At 39.7% G+C, this 12526-nt stretch overlaps 1 protein-coding gene across 2 annotated transcripts; it reads right to left on the bottom strand.

Moving 5' to 3' along the window:
- Positions 1-628: 628 nt before the first annotated feature.
- Positions 629-11149, bottom strand: pgghg (protein-glucosylgalactosylhydroxylysine glucosidase). Of its 2 annotated transcripts, none has more exons than XM_037768551.1 (14): positions 10910-11149; positions 9045-9357; positions 8757-8967; positions 8239-8674; positions 8037-8156; positions 6809-6940; positions 6622-6733; positions 6054-6126; positions 5017-5153; positions 4796-4929; positions 3167-3262; positions 2981-3078; positions 2672-2895; positions 629-948 (listed from the first exon to the last, which is right to left on the bottom strand). In XM_037768551.1, exons 2-14 carry the CDS (start codon positions 9286-9288, stop codon positions 872-874), a joined length of 2094 nt encoding a protein of 697 aa, XP_037624479.1. In that variant the 5' UTR covers positions 9289-9357; positions 10910-11149; the 3' UTR covers positions 629-871. The 2 variants fall into 2 exon arrangements, with proteins under 2 accessions (XP_037624479.1, XP_037624480.1); XM_037768552.1 differs by having other exon boundaries at positions 10882-11137.
- Between the last annotated feature and the right edge of the window lie 1377 nt (positions 11150-12526).

Genomic DNA, 12526 nt, shown 5'->3' with positions numbered 1-12526 from the left:
GGAGGAAAACAACCAATCAGAGCCGAGCTGGAGTCTTGCCGTCTCTGAACAGCTGTCAATCACTCACAAACTCTGATCAAACGGTCAAACTAGGCGGCGCTTATCAAATATTAATCAATATTCTGATACTGTAATGCCTATTTCTCTCCTCAAATGTTTTCAGAAACATTTTGTAGTGTACTGTTTAGCTGTAAAATGAGAACGTCTGTGACCCGGCAGCCATGTTGAGAACAGTTGAGGAAATACCAAGCACCACCCACCAGCCGGAGCACAGCCAATAGGAACGCTCTCTCTCTAAAATGACCTGTGATTGGCCAAAGTCTCCCGTCATAGGCTAGATTTAAAGCCCGTATACAGAGCCATGAAAAGGGTGCTTTACGCTACGTTTTTTTTACTAAACATATTAGCTATTGGATTTGATTAATAAATATATTTGTAAACAAATTTATTAATGTCCATTTTTATTGTACAATTAATTATTAATCAATTAAATGCTTTATTGCTATTTCCGTGACTCTTGTGGTCCTCCACAGAGTGGTCCAGCTCAACAAGTTGTAGATGTTTTAACTGTATCGTTTACTACTTATAACAAATCCATAAGACATGAAAAACAAAAGGGACAATACCGTAGTAGGCCTACAACAGAATGTAGGTAGTTTTATTTGAATATATTTCATTTACAACACAATATAATTGGTTAATGGTTTTGAAACATGGCATATTATAATACTATTAGTATAAAAATGTCATTTATTTTGTCAATGATTGCTAGTGCTCAAGTGAAAGGCAACATAAGACATATAAAATAACTTTACTACATTTCTACATTTTTAACTATGGGTAAATGATAAGTAGGGTCCTGGTCGCTGTTTCAGACAGGCCAACAGGAAGACGTCCAAGCCAGTTTACAAACACACCCGGGCTCTCGGGGAAAAGTTACCGGCTTCCCTGAAAAGTAAATTAATAATAATAAGTTATCTGCATCAGTGCCATTAAGAAATATAAGATATGAAATCAAGGAGCAAAGTAAGGATAACACAGTACTGAATAAAATCACATGAGACTTGATGTAACATGATAATTCACATAAAAATACATGCACATGAATTCAAACAATTTGTAGAGTTTCAGTAATTGTCAGTCTTTCCTCTGTGGAATTATATCATGTACCATTTTAGATTGGGACGGAGTTTGCATTGGAGAGTATTTATTTATGGCATCTTGGCATCTTTTAATTAAGTTATTGATAAACTGAATTCCTCTGAGTATGAATTTGTTCTGCAAACCAGCAGCTTCATATCCTCCAGTGTGTGACGACTACCATCACAGTCCCCAGAGTCACTCCTACATACAGTCTGCTGAAATCACATTGTCTTATTCTGACAAATGGTCCTTCACTCTCTATTACTGACAACCCCTGGAGACCCAGTTTTCTCAGCTTTATGGGAGTCTTGATAGCGGATATCACTGTAATAAAAGCCTGTCTGTCTTTTGCCACTAGTGTCTGAAGAGCCATTATTTTTTTCCCTGGATAGACTTGAAACTTGACTTGGACATCTCTGCTTTTTAGTTCATGAAAATATACTTTGTATACTTGTATACTGTATATTTATGTATTACATAAAGAGACTTGCTCCGTTTGCTATTTGACTTGATGATTTGTGATGAGATTAAAGATAATAATAAAATGTATTGTTCTCACATGCCTCATACAGTGAACAGATAATCCAAAAACTTGATGAATTGAAGTAAATTCTTATCAACACATCCTTTTACAAACTCCCACACACTTTAATAAGCCACTCTATCAAAAAGTAAGCACAACTATGAACTCTTTTCTGTAGGCCTATACGGCAAGAATACTTAATAATACTTTTCTTAAGTATATCTTGATCAAAAGATGAAGTAAGTAGGCTTATAAGCCAAATATACTTAGACTTTTCTGAATACTTGTCAGTATAAACAATGTAAGGTGGTCGCGCACATTCAAAAACCCTAGTAGGCCGGTGCTGGACCAGCAGAAGACAGCAATGAAAAACGTAGAAGAACTATACCTATACTTGTCAGTATAAGCCAAGTATACTTAGACCAATAAGTATACTTGTCAGTATAAGCCAAGTATATTAGACTTTTCTGTATACTTGTCAGTATGAGCCAAGTATACTTAGACCAATAAGTATACTTGTCAGTATGAGCCAAGTATACTTAGACTTTTCTGTATACTTGTCAGTATGAGCCAAGTATACTTAGACTTTTCTGTATACTTGTCAGTATGAGCCTAGTATACTAAAGTATACTTTTGTTAAGTATATCTCTGATAAGTATGTAAAACATAAACCGAAAGTATACTCTCTTATTTTAAGTTCAAAAGATGTATACTAATAGCACACTTGAATAAACTTAATTTTGGTAAGGGGGAGACAGATGGTGCCATTTCTGGAGTTGTAAAAGATGTCATGTATCAAAACTGAATTTTCCTCATCATTGCACTCTTTCTTACAAAAATATATCATTTTGGTATTTAGTGTTTTCTGTGGTTTGGAAGGCTATGTGTGTTTTATATTATTAACATACAAATTTAAGCATAAATAAGCCTTGTTCTAAAAACAACAACAAAAAAACAAAAACAGAAATGAGCTACTATCATGGCATGTCTTTGCTTGTGTGTTACCTGGTGTGAGAGGGATTTTAGTTCCTGATGCCTTCAGGACAACCTGCAGATCACAGGACTTGGTGTTGCCAGAACTGGTTGCCGGTTCCCTCAGTATTATACAAACTTCATCTTTCCTGAGCAGCCAGTCCATCTGATTGCCCAAGTAGTTCACACCACGGACGCAGAGCTCAGTAATGTCAGGGGGAAGGAGTGGGGAAAAGGCCAGGCATTCCTTCTGAACTCTGGAAAAAAAACACAGCATGTCCATCTTTGTATCATCTTAGTGCGTGCTGTGTGCTTATTGAGGTGTTTTCATTGTTAACTGACCTGAAGCCAGTAAAACCAAACAGCACAGCTTGCAGGAATCCCCCCATCCCTGTGAGAAAGTTGACCGCACCAGAGCCATCGGATGATTCACTCCATACCTGTGAGGAGAGGTAATTACACATTCACTGGATATCCAGTAAAGAGGCATTTATTAGCATCATGTGTCTGTGTGAGTCAGAAAGACACCTGGAACGGTGCCTGGATGTTTTTGAAGCACTTCTCAAGTAAATGTCGAGCTCTCTCAGCCTCCCCGAGCTCCAGCCAGCCGATTGCAAACATACCCTTACAATGGAAAGCAAAAACATTGACACAAACAATTAAAGAAGGAACAACAACAACAACAACAACAACAACAACAACAACAACAACAGGCTTTTACAATCAATGCAAGGAGGCACTGTATAACATATAATTATAACATTATAACATGTAATGTATAACATATAATTATTTGTACCACAAGTGACTAATAACTAACTAATACATTAAACTAACTAGTTACTTGGCAGATAAAGATTTTACAAAATTTACGAGCTTTTAAAATACAATGAATTGTTATAGATTAAACCACCAAAACTCTAAATAGATAAAAATGAGCTCCACCTCCACCAGCTATAACATTAAGTTTGGTAATAATTATGGCTGGGCGATATGGACAAAATCTTCAATCACGATATAGATCATTTCATATCGTGATAACATTATATATCACGATATAGCATGTTTTCTGGTAATTCAATAAATAAATAGTATATATGAAATAACCATGTTAAATCCTATTTTTGTATGATCCTGTATGAATTAAATACTTGACAAATGAAAAGTACTGAATATTTTCTCATTTTAAGAACAAGTGCAAAATTAACATAATAGTTTTAAGTGAAATTATAGAGAAAAAAAGAAATAAATATAGGCCTCGCCCATATCGAGATCGAAACAATATAGAAAAATGTGTAAAACAGAACTATTTATATCCTTTTGACGATATATATCATCATATTGACTAGCCCTAGTAATAATAATCAAATCCTAAATGATGGTGAGCCATTCTGCTGCATAACAAGTACTTTAACTTTTAATACTTTAAGTACATTTTGCAGTTAATACTTAATGTACTTTAAAGCTGCTTTCATGTTGTTTTGGTCACACAGGGGGCGCAACAATCTGTAAATACAACGATGATATATAAAGTTGATATAGTTAACGTGTTAGCAAACAGTTGCCTTTTTTTCACATCAGCTGTTATAGAACAACATTAGCATTCATATGGAGTCATGATGATGAATATAAGTCCAATATTCTCTTTTAGCTCCGTTTTTGGTCGCTACCAACTCCTGAGAAAAATATGTCTCTTCAGCTGTTAATTCCTCCACTATGTTCACCAGCTAGTCGCTAACATTGTAGCAGATTTATCAGAACATCTTAACTGAAATCAGCTGCTGAAAACCATGCTGATGAGAACTGTGAGAGTCAACCAAAACAATAAAGTTAAGAGCCATAACCAACAAAATTAGCTGAAAAACGCAAACAAACAAAAAATGCTCTGTAGAGCTGAGAGGGAACAACTTTCACATATATGTACTCATTTGATCCATTGTTAGTATAAAATATTGATTACAGAAGCTTTAAGTAAGAATTTGAATGTAATACATCTACTTGTATAAGGGTGTTTTTACACAGTGTTATTGCTATTTTTACTTACTAAACATTTATTTTTTAACTTTTATTTTATAAATCATTAAATCTTTTTTTTTTTTTAAACTGCATTCGGGAATGAATCTCTAATACAGTCACATAAAACATGCTGGGTTTTACCCATGTCATGGCCGGACCATTAGGGTCTGTTACTGGCTCGTACGCTTCAAGGTCATTTCTCCTGATCTCTGGGGACATTTGCAGTCCAAGAGGATAACCCAACATCACTGTGTCCGCCTGCTTCACTGGGTCACCTGTGAGAGGTACAAAAAACATTCTGACATCATGATGAGACATGATTTTCTTATGCAGGTCAGTGTCAGAAAGGAACGAAACTTAACCTTTGTTATAGCCATCAAACTCAGGATGGTACTGGGATTCCTGGTCAAAAGGTATTTTGAGGTGTTCGGCCACTTCTTGCCATTCCTTTGGTGCAGGATGTTGGAGGAGGTTAGCCAATTCTACAGCGAACTGGAGACTGACAAATGAGAAACTTTTTGCGTTATTAGTAATCATGATGATCTCCTCCTGGACGTGGATGGCAGCTCCATCTGCCCACCCTACGAGGTCCGCAACCTAGGCGTCATCCTGGACTCCACCCTCTCATTTCATTCACACATCAAATCCGTCACAAAATCCGCCTCCTACCACCTCAAAAACATTACCCGACTCCGGCCATCACTCTCAGACTCCGTGGCAGAGACCCTCATTCACGCTTTCATCACCTCCCGTCTGGACTACTGTAATGGAGTCCTATCCGGGGTACCCAGCAAAGCCCTGGACAGGCTCCAGTATGTCCAGAACTCAGCTGCCAGGGTTCTCACCTGCACTAGGCCCTGGCAGCACATCACCCTACACTCATCCACCTTCACTGGCTTCCAATCAAGTCCCGCATCACCTATAAACTCCTCCTTCTCACATACAAATCCCTCCATGCCCTTGCCCCTCAGTACCTAACCGACCTTCTCCACCCCTACACTCCATCCCGGAAACTACGATCCTCTGACACTGGTCTGCTCTCCACCCCCCACACCCGGCTGAGAACATAAGGCAACAGAGCCTTCAGCGTCGCGGTCCCCTCCCTCTGGAACTCTGTCACTCCTGAGAATCAGAAATGCTTCATCCCTGGACACTTTCAAAAAACACCTCAAGCACTACCTGTTCATCAAGGCCTATGACCTCAGCTAACTCTTCCTACACATCACTCTTTTAATTACTTAGCTATAGTTTTTCCTGTTTTATTTATTAGTAGGATTTTGTGTGCCCTCTTTGTAAAGCGTCCTTGGGTTTCTGAAAGGCGCTATATAATTCCAATTTATTATTATTATTATTATTATGACTCAATATGCAATGCAGGGAAGCATTCAGATACTAGTACCTGAATTTGGCCACTGTGTTTGTGTACACAGAGTTGTTGACATTGTAGTAATACTCATCAGGTGGCATGACACCTGAATGGCACAAAAGGGAAATGCTTCATAATATTTTAATAGAAATATCCATGCAATTATATAATACATGGTTATCATACAATTATATATAAGTTACCACAAAATTTAGCCACAAAATATTAATTTATATCATCTAGATATCTAACATGTATAAATATAGAAATAGAAAATATAGAAAAAAAATCTGACATTACAATAGAAATATAAAAAAATAAAAAAGTGAATTGAGTAAAAAAAGGTCTTAAAGGTGACCTATTATGCATTTCCTTCATTTCTGTCATATATATATATAAAATGTCACAATGTTGGATGTTCATATTAATTGATTTATTATTATTGAAAGCCAAGTTCTACTTCATTACAGAAATCGTTTTGTGGGAGTTTTTCTGTAGTAGATGAGAGAGGTCAGATGTCTTTCATTTAGCTTTTATTAAATGAAATAGCCTGATAATCATGTGAAGCTCAATAGATTCAGTGTAGTAACCATCTTTTTACCTAAGAGATGATACTTCTGGTCGTCAGGGTTCCACGTTGCTCTAGAAACCCAGTAATCAGCCACGCCGTATATCACCTCCTGGCCATGGCCCTCTGCGAACATGGACAGATCCTGTAACAAAGAGCTCAGTTAATATCATCACACAGGGGGAGAGACACTATGATGATTGGGGATAAAAGAATATACCTCAGTGAGGTAGAGATAGTGTTGGAAGGCCAGGGTGACGTCTCCATTTATGTGAATCTCTTGTTTTCCATAAATGTCCTCTGGACACACCTCCCTCCCCGACACAGCACTCTCCCACGGGAACTTCAGTCCCTGTGAAGATAACATCTGTTCCTCAGACGACTCAGACACAGTTTCATGGTTATTGTTAAAATGTAGAACAAGAGCACACACAATAAGACCAACAGTATCAGCCCTAAAATATACCCAACACTGCTGTTATTCTACCACCAGTTAGGGATTCAGTTGAATATTATGTTGCTGGTTGCTAGTAGCAACCGCGGCTGCCACAGTCCCACAGCAGTTTAACTGACACTATTACATTATCAAATAAAAATGTTCTTGTTAACTATTATCTGCAGATACTCTAATTTGTTAAAGCTATTTTGTGACTGCCTTCAAATGGGGTCGTGTTTACTGTGTTTACGAGATGACTCCGTATGAACGCCCCCTTCATGTCGTATTCACGACTTGTGACGTGTTTGTTGACGTTGTCAGAAATGACGGAAGCCATGGAAGTTAATTTTTCGGTGCATAATAAGTTAATATATTGTAGTTTTAGTCGTATATTGTTTTTCTTGATAATTTTATAATTATGTCTGAGGAAAATGTTGATATTCCCAACAACCTCATCTTTTTCCTCTGTCATTATGCCTTTGCATTTACTGCATTATGTTACCCACTTGCTAGCTTGCTAAATTGTTAGCCCCTGCGGCTTCTAGACGCCGACAGTGACGCTAACGCTTAGCAGCGGTGTTCTCACAACTTAACCATTTGAACGCCAAGCTTGTTGTGTACACGACTTCCCATGTTGTAAACACAAATTCACAAGTTTCATTTGAACTTAACATTTGGCTTAAAACTACTCTGTTTGTACAGTGAAAATGACACTGAACGTTGTGAACATCGGACGTGAACGACCAGCTGGTTGTAACGTGACGCACGGGACATGAACAGCGGTCTCCTGTATGAAAACAGTGAGTTTGTTGGACCCATCCACCTCCCCTACCGCCTGCCCTGTATGTCTCTTTCACTCTTTAAACTACAGCACTTTGCCTGAGCGTTTAATATTGACATGGATGGGTTTACATTGTAGTTAATGGAAAGCCCGGTGCGTCGCATACTGACGCTAAACAGTGCCTTGTGCGTCGGTATTTGACGTCCTAGGAATGAAAACGGGTTGTCGTACCTTGAAGCCCTGCTTTTGGGCGTTGTCTTTTGCGCCATCTATAGTCCCCACCCTGTACTCCAGCACGGCTCGGGCTAGCTTGGGATAGAAGAGGGCGATGCCAGGATACATCCAAATGTCCTGTCGCAGGAAGGTAGGGTCATTGTGTGATACATCATACAACCCAAGCAAGCAACATGCCATCAACTGCCGCTGGCCTTACCTGGTCCCAGAAGATGTGGCCCCAGTAGTCCTGACCATCCCCACCATTAGACAGCCCGCCTGGACTGACTCCACCAAAAGAACCGGAGGTTTCGTGTATGGAGGGGAACGCGCTGAGGAGGTAAAACATGCAGCCAATCAGAGCCTTGCAGAGCGTCTCTGACCCCGTCACCTCCACCGTGCTCTGCAGCCACAGCTCTTTCCAGGCCTTCATGTGAGACGGGCGCAGGTTACCAGACGCCATCAGATTCAGGCCCTCGTCATAATTGGCCTCAACAGCGTCTAAACTGTTGGCAACGGCCAGGATGAAGCCCCAGCGAGCCTGGCTCTGCTCCGGCAGCAGTGTCAGAGTGGGAGGTATGGGGGTCCAGATGAGGTGCACTTCGGGACAGGAAGCTCCTGGGAACTCAGCCTCGGTCACCTTTCCTTGGATGTGACTGAGGGAGAGAGGGATGTAGACTGTGTAAGATATCATATATAGTAAAAAATGTCCATTTTACATGTTTTTGTTAACCTTACCTTCCTCCTTTGTAATCAGGACCAGACTCGAACACAATGTCTTTGCTCTCAGGTGTGAACGAAGTGACCAGATTCACAGTGATTGGCTCCTCTGAAGTCACCTGACGCACCAACAGAATCTCCATCACCATCAGGTTGGGGTAATGTCGGTGTGAATACAGAGACTGTGAGGCCGTTACATGTGCTGAGCTCAGGGTGTGGGTGAAAATGCCTGTATGAGAAGATGAGACAATTAGCTGTGATAATTCATGATAATCACAGATTCCTGCAACCAGACAGAGACTATACCTGTGTGGGTGTCCAGGCTGTAGGCGTGCTTGGCTGGTTCGTCTGTCTCAATCTTCACAGCGAGAGGACAGGGGACATCTGCCCGGTGACAATGTCCACCCTCCCCATTATACACACCACCCATGTGCATGGTACGGTTGTACACCCTCCATCCCAGAAGCCCATTGGCCACTGGCGGGAGGAAGCGGCGGTCATTGGGTAGAGCGTCGGTGGAGAAGATGTAGGGGTCTTCGACATAGGACATGGCAACGACGATGTGGTCTTTATTGGAAGTCGGGTTTCCCAAATGCAGTCAGGGTACGTTGTCCCGGCTCTTTAACAATGAACAATTATTTCACTTTAACACAAGTTAACATGGTTTGAAAACATCTATATTTTGACATCAGTTCTCTATTTGCAATATTATACTCCCCCAATGAGATTATAATGGTTATGTGCTGTATTTATGCAATATTACTGAACATTGCATGGATATGAGACATTAGATCATTGCCGTGAACCTTTACTGGAACCACACACACACTTCTCACAGTTTCCTGCCAGTGGAGGCTATTTGTAGATTGTGTATTTTGGCACTTTTGTGTCACAAGACGTGTGTGTCATCCCAAGACATCATTTAGCAGATAGGTGAACAGAAAGTTTAGCCACTCACCTCACAAAAACAAAAAAAACAGACACAAACTCCTCAGTAATTAAGCAGATCTGAAATTATTAAAGGGGACCTATTGTGCTTTTTCCCATTCCTTTAGTGTGTTATATGTTTTTTTGTGCATATAAATGGTCTGTTACTCTCCCCCACAGAAATAATGCTCCCCAACTGCCTAAAACACCTCGCTTGTAGTCCCGCCTTTTCTTCCGTAACATGGTGATGTCACCAAGTTCCACATTTGCATAACGGCTAGTTTGGCACGCCCTCAAACAATACTAGTTAAAGCTATAGACTGTATATAAGCTATAGTTTATAGCTTATATACACTTTATATAATGAAACTAAAACCTTTAACGATTATATATATACAGAATATATATCATATTATATTATCTATAACCTTAGATAATCATGAACTGAAAACACATTGTGAAAGGGTTAAAGTTATAAGATGAAAACACAGACAACTCCCAGACTGGACAACGCCGTGGTAGCGACCTGACAATCACAAGGTCGCCACGCCCTAAAGCATCCCCTGCTTTATGGTCTATTTTACTCTAAATGGGACCATAATTTAATAAATGAATTTCATGCTGTATTGAAGAAGACTTGAAACTAGCAATTGAGACCATAAACTCATGTTTACAATGTTTACTGAGGTAATAAATCAAGTGAGAATTAGGGTAATTTTCTCATTGACTTCTATACAATCTGACATCTTTTTGCAGCCAGAGGAGTCGCCCCCTGCTGGCTATTAGAAAGAATGTAAGTTTAAGGCACTTCCTCTTTCGCTTCACTTTTCAGACCCCAGAGGTAGCCCACTGTGTAGAGCAGAGCTGGAGCCAGTCTAAAGAGTTGGCTTCAGCTGATCAATCACAACAGAGTGAGCTTTTCAGGAGGTTGGGGGGCTCAACCAGAGCGTTTCAGACGGCGGGTGAAAAGAGGTGCTGCAGCACAGCTGGTATGAGAAAAGTAAAGCCTTTTTTGAACATTAATGCATGTAAACATGTTTAAGTTGAAAACCAAAATACAAGTATGCACCTGAAAATAAGCACAATAGGTCCTCTTTAACTACTTTGAAAGCAAACAAAATAAACATGCAATCTCAGAGATAACTCCTGAAAGTTAGCCGGAGTTGTTGCAGTCAACAGCCTGCATTAACATCCAGCATAATGCATTTCAACACACTACTGTAGTGGGAATGTTTCTCTCTCACGTGGGCAGGACATCTGTTTCTGAGGAATGCTGTAAAAAAATTGAAGATAAAACCTGTAGAAGTTCCCAAACCGCTTGTTCTTAACGTTTAACCTACAAAAAACAGCTTATCTGTAATTCCTAAAAGCAAAGAACTCAACAGTTGTCAACAAGTTACTGTCGAGTATCACAACTGCAGGGGGAAGCCATACAACCCTCTGTGTTGCAAAGAAAATCTGGATTCTGGGTCTTCTGGAAATCATGGCATGGAGTCAATGTGGAGGGTGAATCAGAGTATGTCTAAATCCAGATGTGCAAGTTTACACTGGATCAACAGATAGAACACTACAGACTGAACAGGCTCTTTAGATTTTAGTGAAATATCAAAGTGCACTAATCACACTATGTAGAAAAAGTTTTAACAATATACACTTTAGTTACAGTTCAACAGTCTTGTTACAGGCTGTAATGGCTGCCACCTTATATGTGTATACATATTCACAATTAAAAGAACCACTTGGCTGAGACTGTAAAAATACTCTGCAGGTCACAGTGAGAGTGTTTACATTTCCATCCTATCTCTTCCAAGAAGTATCACGTCACTCTCTCCAAACTAAATCATGTCATCTCCACTCTGCTTACCAGTCGCTCTAAACTCTTAACTTTTTACCGCTCTTATTTTACCTCTTACCCAACCAATCCACATGATAGTTTGTGACAAAGCCTTTGCAGTGAGGTGCCCAGAAACTCTGGACCAACCTGCTGGAGGAAATAGGAAATATATGGGAGAGGTTATTCTGAGTTTAATTTAACTTTAACCTGAGCAGTACTTCTGAGTGACATTTCTTTTATATTATTTTACTGAAATCTGTCTTTTCTTTACATATAGGCTATATTTTCTATTTGCCTCTTATTATTGTTGGTTTTTATTTAACTTTTTTGATGTTGTTAGCTCTTATTTTACCCCTTACCAAACCAGCTGTTTGCAGCTGTTCTGTTCCTCTTTCTTTTTTTTCTCCCCAGTGATGAAGGACATCTGGCTGCCAGAAAACACAACAAGTAAAGGCAGGGATGATATAACGAGGGTGAAGCAGCGAAAAAAACTAACAACCTGCTGACCACAAATCTCAAAAGTGAGAAATTTGATGACTAAGAAGCCGGGAATCCAAGTAGAATTGGCTTTTATTTTGTTCCATTGTATGAAGAACAATCTGTTTTTTGAAAAGTGCTCTACAAATAAATATTATTAATGCTCTATTGTTATTATCACTATACTTGGGACAATGAGTGGAAGTCATCTATGCGTCCACTACCTTGGTTGTGGGGCTGGAGTCCTTTGTTGCATGTCACTTCTCACTTTCCCCTCACTTCCTTTCATTTCTCTACTGTTGCTATCAAATAAAGGCATAAATTGTCCAAGAAATACAGGGATAAAAGACAAGATAACGGCCTATTATGAGATGTAGGCCCTGCTGAGTCCCAGATGGCCCCAGATCAACTTGCTAGAAGGCCCCTATTGACAGCCCCTCTGACACACACACACTCCTGCAACCCATTTTGTCGAGAGCCTCAACCCTGCTGGACTTCTACCTGCCCCAGGTGTCAGGTTGTTTGTGATGATTTGATTATGTGTTAAAGG

The sequence above is a fragment of the Sebastes umbrosus genome, chromosome 4 (assembly GCF_015220745.1).
Source record: "Sebastes umbrosus isolate fSebUmb1 chromosome 4, fSebUmb1.pri, whole genome shotgun sequence".
In the NCBI taxonomy this organism is placed as follows: Eukaryota; Metazoa; Chordata; class Actinopteri; order Perciformes; family Sebastidae; genus Sebastes; species Sebastes umbrosus.
The sequence above is the reverse complement of the archived record's forward strand: the minus strand, read 5'-3'. Positions and strand labels throughout refer to the sequence as shown.

Excerpts from the sequence above, each read along its gene's own strand:
- pgghg (XM_037768551.1), bottom strand. The coding sequence starts at position 9,288 with ATGTCCTATGTCGAAGACCCCTACATCTTCTCCACCGACGCTCTACCC. Across the intron at positions 6,734-6,808 it reads ACTATCTCTACCTCACTGAG|GATCTGTCCATGTTCGCAGA; the intron begins GTATATTCTTTT and ends TCTTTGTTACAG. Across the intron at positions 4,930-5,016 it reads GTTTGATGGCTATAACAAAG|GTGACCCAGTGAAGCAGGCG; the intron begins GTTAAGTTTCGT and ends TACCTCTCACAG.